General features: G+C 39.1%; 1 protein-coding gene across 1 annotated transcript in view; it reads left to right on the top strand.

Moving 5' to 3' along the window:
* PTPRN2 (protein tyrosine phosphatase receptor type N2) overlaps positions 1–13,445 on the top strand; it is a 644,507-nt gene that overhangs the window by 590,866 nt on the left and 40,196 nt on the right. The window contains exons 15-16 of the mRNA XM_072153967.1: positions 3,002–3,149; positions 4,205–4,278. Of these exons, the coding sequence (XP_072010068.1) occupies positions 3,002–3,149; positions 4,205–4,278 (222 nt within the window). The remainder of the gene's footprint in view (positions 1–3,001; positions 3,150–4,204; positions 4,279–13,445) is intronic.

The raw sequence follows: 13,445 nt of genomic DNA, 5'->3' as shown, positions 1-13,445 counted from the left end.
AGATATTCTATTTTTCATTGGTTTTAGACAAAAAGTTTCGTAGGCTTGCAATCTTTTGGGATTTGTTGTGCATGTGCCTTATATATGGCTACCGTAATTTGTGCCTGTTAAAAAGGTTTCAGCATTGACCTTGTCAGATATTCTCACCAATATGTTACTCTTGAAAATTTTGGAAACATTTTTGCACCCTCAACCCCCAAAAAACAAGCTGACAAAAATTTTGTGAAATGTTGTGATTTGACCAATATTTTGTTACATTTGTGCACATTTATACATATAATTGTTCCTCGGATAAACACTATCGACCCAACAGAAAACACATAGAGAAATAAGAAAAGCACAAAAATGAAAAGTCATAGCTAATAATACCCACTGCTGAATTTGTTACTTCATTTTAAAATGATCAGCTCCAATACCTGTTCAAAAGTCAAAAGTATATAAATTAGAATGTGGATAAAAATAATGGTGAAAATAATTTTCCATAATTTGTAATTTGACCACACAAAAAAATAAACCTTACTACATTTGAAGTTGATAGAGATAAATGAACAAACGACATGGATGAACCCAATAATTATCAATCCATAAATTTTTTTTACAAAAATTATTGCAATACACATAGACCTAAAGAAATATATTTTTAATTTATACATTTTTATCAATTTTATTTCTTCAGTAGAAAGCTCTGTAGAATAAATCTTACTTCAACCACATAGGTGAGACACAGTAGACTCATCCGCTCTTTGTGATGGCACTCACCCAGACAGTGCCAACTCTTGTAGCAGTCATCAGTATTCATCATGTCTAAGAACTTAATTGAAACATAATTAAAATCAGGACTGTAAGTGGCATTTGAGGGTTCTATGAATTTATTTACCAATCAAATATTCTAATTAGACATTTCTTCTATCGCTTAATAGAAAGGGCACAGCACTCAACCTCCACCCGGGCTGTGTCATGCTGTGGACACAAATTATCAACCAGCAGGTTCCATGAAGAGATACAAAAGATGCCAACTGGCATTTACCCTTGATTACAATGTATCATGCCCCCTAGGCATTTTTGGAGTATTTTGTGATTGATAGCATTCTTGATAATTTTTTTTTTACTGCAATGATCTAGAAATTAAAAAATGTAAGTCATTAAACAAAAAGAACATATGTCTGTAATTTTGTTATTATAGAGGACAGTATATATTGTCACATACTACTTTTATAGAGGGATTAGAGTGTTTGTAGAAAGCATCATGATACAAAAAATGTTATTGTTGTAACAATTTATTTTAACAGGGTTTCCTGGATTTTCAGATACGTTATTAATAGCTAATTGGTTCAATGCCCAGCAGTCCCTCTGATCCAGTCCTTAGTGTAGGGGCTCACCCGGCTCTAGTTGGAGCAATTTATGTGTCCACTTCAGGTAACATTTTTGGTATCATTCACATCAAAAACACTGAAATGCCTAATGCCATTTATCAAGGCTTTTAGACAATTTCTCAATATGTACGACTAAGAGGATGTGATCTCACATCAAAAAAGTCAGTGCACCAAGAAAATTAAAATGGTGTGCCACATTTTGGCACAGCCACCAGACCAACTAATATATGGTGCAAAGTAGGATTGAGATTGAGATTTATAAATCTTGGACAAACCCCAATGCTCATTATCACCAGTAAACCGGCACTTTAAATGTGTTACCCTTGTGCGCCACCATTTTCCCTTGGGGATGTTTCTAGGGGAAGTGGTGGCACGCACAAGTTTCCAGCATTTAAATGCTGCCAGTGGATTTGCCAGCTGCAATTAAACAGTTAACTACCAGCACTGATTGCAGGTGATTCCAGTGGGAGTAAGGCCCAATGCTGAACCGAACTTAGACTTTAGGCTGAATCTGGGTTCGGGTTCCCGGACACACAACGTTCTGCATGGAACTGAACATTGCAGGTTCGGGTCGATTCAACCCTGCTCCACAATTACACTGCAGAAGTATCAACCCCACCAGTAACACCCAAGATCACCAGTCAGGTTACTTGCGGGGGTGAACCCCAACTTTAGGCTCTTCAGGTCCGCTCAACCTATAGTTATACTGCACCAGATTTATAACACTGTAAAAATCTTAAGAAGACTGGTCTTGTTGTTTGGACCTATTCATACATTTCCCTCAATGATTGGGAAGACTGCAGCTTGGGTGGTTGCTATACCATGGGTGAAGCTGTCTCTGTATCGCTCTGTCTGTAGTGATAATCACTGAATTGCAGTATGGGTCTGCTGATTGGCAGGGTCCAAGGTGTCATATCCACCAATCACCTATTAATGCTGTATATCAAGCAGATGCTAAAATATAAACTCAGTTGCCACTGTGTGTTTTAAATATGCAGAATATCACTTATGAAAGATGTCAATACAATATTGCCAATGCAAAAGTTGAACTCCGCTCCCCTACCACAGATACTCTGTAGGTAATAAAATCCTATCCTCTACCCAGCTACTTTGACCCAACTATATAGAGCTTGTGTTCCACAAAACTGATGTACAAGCCCTAAAATAGGTGATCCCTGCATGGCCCAGAATTGTGCCTATATGCCTCCTTTACGTCACTTTCATGCCAAGTGAAGGGGGGTCTGACCTGACGTAGAACTGCACCACCGCACACCTCCCACTAGATAGATCAGGAGGTCAGAACCATCTGATAGATCCGGTGCATACAGAAGGAGCGGGGGAACGTAATACCCTGGTGCACCATGCGCCTGCATATGATAATAATGCAACCAATTTATCAGTATCAGATACAATGATACATTTTAAGTCATTTAGGTATACTTACTAAATCTGTCCTAATATGCAGTGAATAACTTTTGTTTAGTGTTTCACTTTACGAACTGATACATTTTTGTATGACAATCAGATGACAGCAACAACTTACTAAAATGTCCAGCGAATGAAAGTTCAGTTTTTGAAAAGTGTTTCTTAGGCAATTTTCACAATTTTGTTTTTTTTTTCCATTCCAGTCGTATATGGAAGATCATTTGAAGAATAAGAATCGTCTGGAAAAAGAGTGGGAGGCCTTATGTGCCTATCAAGCGGACCTCACTGCAACGAATATAGCGTTGAAGGAGGAGAACGCTGCGAAGAACCGCTCTCTCTCAGTGGTCGCATGTGGGTATTATTGTTACATTCATTTGTACTAGACTTTATATACTTCATGTGACCTTCATCAGTTCTTCAGATTATCCAGGCATGTCTTATGTACACCCTAGAAGGTGTTGCATAATATGTGAGAGGTGCAATACCTCAACCTTGGAGCCCAAAATCACCATTGCACTTGGATGTATATATATGAAAACTAAAAATATCAACCAACCATTTACCATAATTGATTATCCAGTGTCTTGAAAAATCTATTGCGTTCCATAAGAAAGTGCTGAAATTCCTTTATGTATTGAGTGAGTAGACAACCTACTGGTAGCATCTTTGACATTTTTGAATGCCCTTTAAACGTGATGGTCCCCACTTACTGATTACTGAGTCCATCAGGTTTTCACCACAGAAAATCTAAAACAAATTTGAAATATTTGTGGGATATTTAACAATGTTCCCTTGTTACTTTCACGGCACAGTGTAGAGGACCCCTAGCATAGGTCAGAATATGCCCCAGCATATATATACAGGTGGTCCCCTACTTAAGGACACCTGACTTACAGACAACCCCTAGTTAAAGACAGACCCCTGTGCCCACTGTGACCTCTGGTGAAGCTCTCTGGACGTTACTATAGTCCCAGACTGCAATGATCAGCTGTAAGGTGTCTGTAATGAAGATTTATTGATAGTTCTTGGTCCAATGACAGCAAAAAAATTTAAAACTCCAATTGTCACTGGGGCAAAAAAAAAATTGGTCTGGAACTACTATTATAAAATATACAGTTTCGACTTACATACAAATACAAGTTAAGAACAAACCTATGGAACCTACCTTGTACGTAACCCGGGGACTGCCTGTAATCTTATGTCTGCCTCAATTATTTCTTATCACAAACATCAAGACAGGAATGAATCTACATTGAAAACACGGACATTTAAAAAAGCTTTTGTCCCAGTACAATGTTTGCAGATCATATGTCAATGGTATGAAGCCGTTTTCACCTAAATGCCTGTACAGATCGTAGACTTTGGTGATTGAAAAGACTCATGACAAATTGTTTTCGTCCCAACAGATGACCACAACAGGATCATTCTGAAGGGCGAGAGTGGCCACGACCATTCTGACTACATCAATGCCAGTCCCATAGTGAGTATACAAATCTTCCCTGAAATACATCCATACAGTTTATTAACAAGTCATCTTGTTGCTTAATTACTGATGAATTAATGAGATGCATAGCGAGTTGAAAGTGTTTTTATCATGACCTGATTACAGACAGTCTACTAGAAAGGAATTTTGAGTCACGTTTTAAAAGATCAGCAATGATTTATCTGGTGGGTGCCTTGAGGTGGCACCAGAGAGACAGTTTTCCACCTGTAGGTGTCAGGAGACTATTTTACATGTATTTTCCCAGAAAACATTTCCCTAAAGAATTATTTCCTATTAGATTTGTGCATATAGTACCTGTTGTGAGTTTGCTGATGACTTCTTGGTCTTTATATGTCACCCAGACGCAAGCTTTTATGGGCAACACAGCGGCTCAGTGGTTAGAACTTCAGCCTTGTAGCGCTGGGGTCCTTGGTTCAAGTCCTATCAAGGTCAACATCTGCAAAGAGTTTGTATGTTCTTTCCATGTTTGCATGGGTTTCGTTTCGGGTCCTCATGTTTCCTCCCACACTGCAAAACACCCTGGTAGGTTGGTTACATTGTGAGCCCCATGGGGACAGGGACTGATCTGGCAAGCAATGTGTAATCTGTGAGCGCTATTTAAAATGAGGAATTATTATTAATATTATATGTCCATTTAGTGACCCACTTTTTCCTTTAGCACACCTAAAGGGCATTATTATAAGATAATGGGGGTTCCAAACTAAGAACCCTTATTGAAAATTAATCAGCCTATGGTAGAAAGAGAACAGAGCCAGTAGTCAAGCTTGAATAGGAACGGAGTTGCATTTCCCAAGGCCGGCCATAATACAGTCAGAAAGGTTGGAGGTTGTCGGTATCAGCTGATTGATGGGAGTCCCATGTGTTAGAACCCCCTCAATCCCAAATTGTAATTACATCCTAGGTAGAGGCTGCCAATTACCTGGAAAACCCTTGTAAAAGACTGCATTCATATAGTTGAGTTGGGGTCGTAAAACTCAGTCCTAATGCAAACTGACCTTCCAAATGACTTAAGCTGAGCTGGGTTGGGCCAGTAAATTTGGTTGGATCACAAATTGAGTTTCTTGGCCGGTACTTATCTGTATAAAAGCAGCCAAATAAAGAGGATTAATGTTCATAATTTCTGTAGTAATAGGAAAACTTACATAGCAATTAGTGATAAATGTTTCACAATTGAATGATTTGAGATCAATTTGATGATCAATACATGCGTCTATAAACGACCATGCAAGACATGGCAGGTAGTACTTCTGAGTCCGAACTATTGACCGATCTCTTGTACTGAGATCATTTCTCTTAGGATCAATCCCTAGATAAACCTCTTGGACCACCCTTCTCTCAGTACTGAAAGCCAGTGTAGCTACATATAGTACTGTGAAGTCAACTTACTATAATTTCTCATCAACCCTTCCTTGTTTTCTCTTTCGAGTCAACCAGCCCCGATGTTGGAGGATCCAAGGTTCCAAGTCCTAATGTAAAAGTTTTATCCAAAGAGAAAGTAGGGGTGATGGGTGTAAAGCCCCCACCTGTTTCATATTATTGACCTGTCCTATGTTGGGTTTGGAAACCCTTTTAATGATCGATTTAGGCTATGCAATGTCAAAGTCATTCTGTTTCAGTTTTTTCACGGCTGCTTATCTTACAATCACAACTTGGTGAGAAGGTATTTTAATTGCACATTCTGTAACTTATTGTCACATTTCAAGGTATTTGGAGTGTGCGGATGTTAACGGGAAGCTGTTGCTATTAGAATCAAGACCGTGTAGTGTTATATCGCACTTGTGTAACTGTGAATAGTTTGATATACGATATACAGACGTTCTGCTATAAACGCGAGGACGCCATTTACTTGTGTGTTAACCAGACCACTTAATGGATTGAACTGGCAGTCCTATTTCATCCACTTCTACATAAAGAACTATTGATGAGCTTCTTATTGACTCTCCATTGATTCCCAAATTGATTTAGCTTTACTTTGCTTCTAGGAAATCACTTGAGTCACCCATTTATTTTTGATTTATGCTCAGTGGGGCTTTTATGAAGCTGGTTTAACATTATTTATAGTGGACGTGGCTGATATCAATGGATGCTATTATGGATTATTTCTTAAAGCATAATAAACTTTTGAAGAAAATATTATTAATTCGGGAATAATTAGTGCATTGTAAATGTGTAATATATTAAATTAAAGATAATCTACTATCAAAATCCATCATGATAAACCAGGGACACTAACTCATACATCCAGCCACAGTGACTGGCTATCTTCTTATATTTGTTATCCATGACCTCTTTCCTCTGGGGGCATTACCAGAGTTCCTCAGTGCTGCAGATTCACACTGTTACAATGAACAGAACACCCCACTGCTCTGTTCCTCCTGCCTCCGCCTGTATAATCTAGCAGCAGCAGGAAGTGCATGGGAGACCTTCTCTGCTCATTGTAATAGCCTGTAAAGCTACAGCACTCAGGCGCTCTGGTAACTCCCTTCAGGCTCATAACCAGATGAAAAAAGTTGATTTTAGATTGAAGGAGGCCATGGATACGAAATATATGTAGATTATCACAGTCAATAGTTTCTGAATTTATGAGTTAATGCTACTGATTTGTGATGATGGATTTTGATGGTAGATTAAGTAAAGCAGCTTCTATGTACCATGTCTTTGCTCTTTCTCCAGCAGTGCACAGTGTATCTGAAAGCATTTAGAGCTGAGTCCACTTCAGACAGATAAGGAGGCTAAATATTAACTCTTTCCATACCTAGAGCCAATTTCCCTTGACAGTTAAACTCTTTAATGAGATTAGATTATCCAAGGCCTGGCTGTAAAGAGTTAAGTTATTAGATACTTTATCAGGCTCCTTTATCTCTCAGATGTCAGTGGATACAGGACAGAAAGCTGATTTTATAAGAAGGAAAGGAAGAGGAAAAAGAAGGACACAGAAACATATTTCCTTGATAATCATAAAATAATCACAAAAATCGTAAATCACAAAATTTATTTTTATCATCTGCAACATATTGTTGAAAGTTTAATCTTGCTTTAACTTTACATCAAAATACTTATTGCTTTGTCTAGACTGTGAATCTATAGTATTTCTACTAGATAATGGGTGCAACCGATGTTATGATTGCCACCTGATTTTCCCTACTATGGGCCGATTGACATCAGAATTGTAGTTTTTTTTCCCTTCCTCGGGATCAATACTGTAGGATTTATAAGTTGGACTTTATGGATCGTTGACTTTTTTCATTATCTACTATTAAACTTTTCCTCTATGCTCTTTAGTTTTATGTAAATTAAATATTGTTATTGCTGCATGCACCACAGATTTTAGAAAGTTAAGTGTAATCAATGGTGTTTATTTGCTACTAATTGGTTATCCATTAGTGGGTACCATTTCATTTTTCCAGCTACAACCTGGAATTTAGCTTTCAACGTAGTAGAGCTTTTAAGGCATAATTGTAGATGTCACTTGACAATAAGCTGATTATTACCATGACACCTCTGATCAGCAATAACCTGGTAGTAAGTGTTCAGTCCCCTACAGTCCCAAGACAGTGGATATTGAAAGGTTATTCCGGGAAAATAAACTTCTGATATAAAAACCCCATAATGCTATAAATAAATGAATACAATATTATAAAATGGAGCTTAAGTAGTTTGCTTTTATGATTCATAATATTTATGGGCTTTCTAAAGTAGTTATCTTCAAGTTGGCTAAAAGCTACAACTACAACCACCATGATCCCTCAGTTCTCAGTAACAGCTCCATCATTCTAGCTCTGCTCATAGTGACGATGTAATAGACTGTCCTGCCCTGTTACCATAGTAATGATGTGTAACTGCCATCACTGCACATTACCTCACTGGGATGACATCTAACCACAACACTGGCCATATGCTGGATGCACTGCAGCCAATTGACCACAGCCAAACATAGTGATAATCACATGACCTACCCAGGCAGATGCAGGACGTAATGTGGACATGTGATTGGCAACCATCTTCTGTCCTGTGTCTCCTCCACAGGGACAAAATCAATTAACTGATTAAAGGGCCAGTAGCATTTAATTCTCCATCATAGAGTATGTCCACAACATTTTCCTGCTATGGGGAGCAAAATGTGAACTATGCTTATTCCTGCAATGCCCCTTTTAGCATTATACAGTTCCCTTCCAAATCAATAGTTTTTCAGAGAAGTACAGAACAGGACAGGTCCTCCAGGTATTTTGTAACCTCTGATTAGAGGATTCCTGATTAGTAGATCTGTCTTATTGACACCTTCTCTATAGGTTGAAAACATAGGGCTCCTGAACTAGAGTTTGCCATTTAATATCTCCCAGAAAATGTGATAACTGGTTGATACATTGTACCCCAACCAGAGAGTCAGCTACAGTGAACCCCCAGCTCTTGGCATTTACACATACTATAGGACATTGGTGGTTAGAACAGTGATGGTATGTGGCTTACAACAGTGTTAGTGGAAGTTTATCACTAGATATATATGTGTTTACTTTTTAATAATCAGTGTTGATGTTTAGGGTCCGCTCCAGGTTTCAGTAGGCCCCCTGGGCAACAGAGCCTCAGTGGGCCCCTTTGCAGTGATATTATGTGATGGCATTAGAAATTCAGAAACTAACTAAAACATTCCCTAGTTTATCATTCCCAAACAGCCCTGTGATGTTCTTTTTTTATATAAAACCCCCTCATAGTTTAATAATATAAAGCCCTCCTCACCCCTCAGCAGGGTGCTGGGGACTGAGATTCGGCCATGTGGGCTCTGAGCCCTGGCAGTCACCCTGGTATGCCTGCTGATAGCACCAACTCTGTCGATGTCGTACATTGCATCGGCTCACGAACTACAAAAGTTGGTGGAACTGTAGTCTACTGGGAAGAGTTATGGCTGACCTTCTTTACAAGTCATGACTATTTATAGTCATAATACTTATCATTGTGGCTAATCACACTAATGGTTATACAAATGGCAGTGTTAGTATATAAGATGCCCAAACTGATTACATAAACAGTCATTCACAATTATCAATATTTGCATCAATTCTTGATATGGGTGAATGAAATCATGCACAAAAAAAACTGTAATCCATTGCTCCTGTCTGATAAAGGATAAAGGTCAAGAAAGCATTTTGCAAACTGCGAATCCGAAACTTGAAAAATTTGCTCGCTCATCTCCACTGCACAGATAGTAGGCGATAGGTGAACTTTAATTGTGTCACATCCTACGGAATGTTCCGAGCTTAGCTGTAATTATATTTAGTTCTCATAAGCAGATGGCATATTTCCTTGTTCTTAATCATTATGTTAGCCACGTTCCAGAACGCGGTTTTCTGACAGTAGCTGATTATCGCTAAAAGGCGATGAATGGTCTGTTTCTGATGTAACAGATAGCTAAGCTCCTTGACAGCACTACTCAAATCAGCATTGATTCTCTCAGCTTCTGTCTAGCAGACCATGAATGGCTGGCGCGCTACGTAACGCAGACGCGCTTCACATTTATATCATTTAAATGACAGCATAATGGCATTTCTACAAGGGAACATATGTTGCTTATGTGAGCTTTGTACTGAAGAGCCTGAATGTGTGTAATCACATATGTGTGGACTTAGTGAGTGTTTTCGTGTACAATGTGACCCTACATTTATCATGTGATAAGTATTAGACAATAAAAGGCAACACCCCAATTGTATTGTATATTTAAATGCAAAGGCATCAGTTTCCTATAGCTAATGTACTGATCTAGTACCCTCAATAAGACTTCTGGGCTCTGGGAAACTGCACAGTGTTAATATATATATATATATATATATATATATATATATATATATATATATATATATATATAGTGTATATATATATATATATATATATATATACTCTCGTATACTTACACCTATAGAGAATAAAAGTAAGAATAGTAGAAAGTAGATTTTCCTAAAAGTCGATGTAACAGATAGCTGATAATAATTCCTTTATTTAATTGCTACACAAAGCTTGTCAATGAACTCTCCCCAATGGGGCTCGCAATCTAATCAACCTACAAGTATGTTTTGGAGTGTGGGAGGAAACCTGAGGACCGGGAGGAAACCCACACAAACATGGAGAGAACATGCAAACTCTTTGGAGATGTTGACCCTGGGACTTGAACCCAGGTCCCCAGCGCTGCAAGGCTGTAATGCTAACCACTAAGCCACCGTGCCGCACCGTGCTGGCTAAGCGCCAGTCAGAGTGCAATGCGTTTTTGATGTGTCTCCACAGGCTTGTACGGTGCGTTTTTGGCGCTGAATCCTCATTGAGCTTCTAACTTGCCACTTATGAATGAATATTTGTCTTGCCCGACAGGCCAGTTGCTTCTGATTATGCACAATTTACATGCCTGTCCACCAACATCGCCTTAGGCTGTGTTCACACTTGAAGTTTACACTACGTTTTGTAACACAATTCAACAGTTCTGTAAAGGAGATTTTCCTAATTACATTATGTTTACGCTGTGTTTATGAAAACACAATGTTAACCTTATGTTAACACGTTTGTCTAAAATTACGTTACCATTGTGTTTTGTAAACACAGTTTTAACTACATGCTAACCAAAATTGTACTGCTACTTAAACGCATTTTATGTCAGACTTTACACTGCCACGCCACAAAATTCTGCACCTTAGTTTGCACCACTTTTATTACTGACGTGGCCCACAATTTTGTCTGTGCCACAGTCCTGCAACATGAACAGAGTGCACCCAAAAAAATGGTGCAAACTTCCCGAGCAGTGTATGGGGTGACAGATTAATGAAGACTGTGCGCCAGTTTTGTTTTATCTGGCCCCCTCTGCACATTTCACAGGCAAACTGCACAGACTGCACTAGTTTTTAGAAATGTTGGCCATTGTGTTTACATTGTGTTTTGTAAAATTTTCCTTTCCACAGCTGTTAAATATCAAAATGCAATGTAAATGGCACGTGTGAACCTGTCATCAATAGCCCTTTATCTGGTTCCCCCAAAAGAGAATACCGTATTTTCCGGACTATAAGGCGCACTTAAAAGCCTTGGATTTCCTTGGAAATCCAAAGTGCGCCTTATAGTCCGGTGCGCCCTATATGAGGCAGCGGACCCTACTTACATAGGTCCCCGCTACCGGAGACAGCAGATCTCCAGCGGGAACTGCAGACCACGCGGCACGGACAACTTCTGCCGCGTGGTCTGCAGTTCCCGTTGGAGATCTGCTGTCTCCGGTAGCGGGGATCTATGTAAGTATTCTATTCTCTACCTCCCCCTCACCTTCCCCGCTCACCTTCCCCGCGTTCCGCGTCTCTTCTCGGCGTCGCTTCCCGTCGGGTCTCCGCTCCGCCCCCGGACCTCCGCCACGCCCCCGGACTCTGCGCCTTATAGTCCGATGCGCCTTATATATGGAATTATTACATATATAAGGCGCATCGGACTGTTGCGCCTTATATTCCGGTGCGCCTAATGGCCCGGAAAATACAGTAATGTACACAAACTGGATTTTTCTGAAAAAACGATTAATTAGATCAAAGTTTACCCATCTGTATGCAGAGCTGTGTCCCTAGTCCCGTGGGAGTGGCCAGTACGGAGGGGGGCAGACATGTATGACGTCCTGGGGTGGGGGTAGTGACAGGGGAGGAAATATTGGTGAAATGGGAGTTTTATTTTATTTGAAATCGATGCATGATGGGGCCGTTTGCCGATGGTGGTGGGGGCTGCACCTTACTGGCCACTCCCATGGAACTAGGGACACAGCTCTGCATGGAGAAAGGTAAACTTAAATCTAACTTATCTTTTTTCCAGAAAAAGCCAGTTTTATTATAAAGATTTTTTGGAAACGTGTATACTATTCTCTATGGGGACATGGGTGGGCCGGAAAAATTAATCCAGATGACAGGTTCCCTTTAATATAGGGTTCTGTGCTTCAATTAGGTAGAATTGGAGTGCAGGACTTAAAATGCAACTCTGCATCTTCAGGACCCCTCACTAATCATGCGTAATCTGTAGGCGCTATATATATAAAGAATTATTATTATTATGAGAGCCAATGTCTAATGTTCACTTGCAAGAAGCATTCTTATATGGCGGATCCATATAGTGTAACTGCTGAAGAAAACGGAATGTTTTAGGAAGCTAAAGAGATTGAATAAAGTAGCTGTGTTTTACCAGCCATTCCATTAGATCTGGGATGAGTAAGCTATCTCCTATTCTGTGCATAGGGAACAGTACAGTATCTTCAAGAAACTGGTCAACGCCTTTAATTTAAAGGAGCAGTCCTAAAATATGCTCTGCTCAAGAGAAACCATGACACACTCTAGGTTTAGGTTTATATTGAGAATATTTTTAGTGTAGGCAAAATAGTGGGGTTTTTTTTAAATTCTAATACTAGTGACAATGTAATGTAAAAGTACAGTATGAAATATATAAGTTTTGTATATTCCTGGAAGAGGGACATCATTCTTGTGCTTTTCCATAAGATTATTCTGTTTCTACATAAATTTCAGCCCATGGTAAAGTATATAGCGATATATCATTTCAATTACAGAATAAATCAAGAATGTTTTCCAAGTAGCAAAAACGTATTATCTGATAGGTTACACGCCGAATTCTCCAGGAGGCACGAATGTGCTCTTCAGGCAATTCAGGCTCATGAATTTCTTCCTCTTTGCAGGGTCTGAGGAGTTTATTAGCAATAAATATAACATTTTACAAGGAAGAAAAAAGCAATTTTTTTCCTTATGAATCCATGTCCCTCCAAAAATAAAGGTTTTGTTTTCCATTTATTGGAAATGAGAGAATAATCAATGGGGAGCAAAAAATGTATAAATTTGGTCAAGGATATTAGAGGGTATTAGAGTTGAGCCTCGTTTCGCTAATTTTTTGGCATTTTAAAAAGAAGAGATGTACGGTAACTAGTCTAAACTTGGAGTTCCCTCTACATAGGATCTACACTTGTAAGATTAACATCAGTTAAAGCACCGATTTTGGTGTAATCAGCCATTTCATAAATATGAATGTTAGGGATAAGATGGGTCCTTTAAGGAAGCAGGAATTGTGACAGTTAGCTACTCCCTTCTCTCCAGTGAAAATACATGGAATTTGGAAGAGATGAGCATACATGTGTTTGGAAA

This window comes from Engystomops pustulosus, chromosome 5 (assembly GCF_040894005.1).
Source record: "Engystomops pustulosus chromosome 5, aEngPut4.maternal, whole genome shotgun sequence".
In the NCBI taxonomy this organism is placed as follows: domain Eukaryota; kingdom Metazoa; phylum Chordata; class Amphibia; order Anura; family Leptodactylidae; genus Engystomops; species Engystomops pustulosus.
The sequence above is the reverse complement of the archived record's forward strand: the minus strand, read 5'-3'. Positions and strand labels throughout refer to the sequence as shown.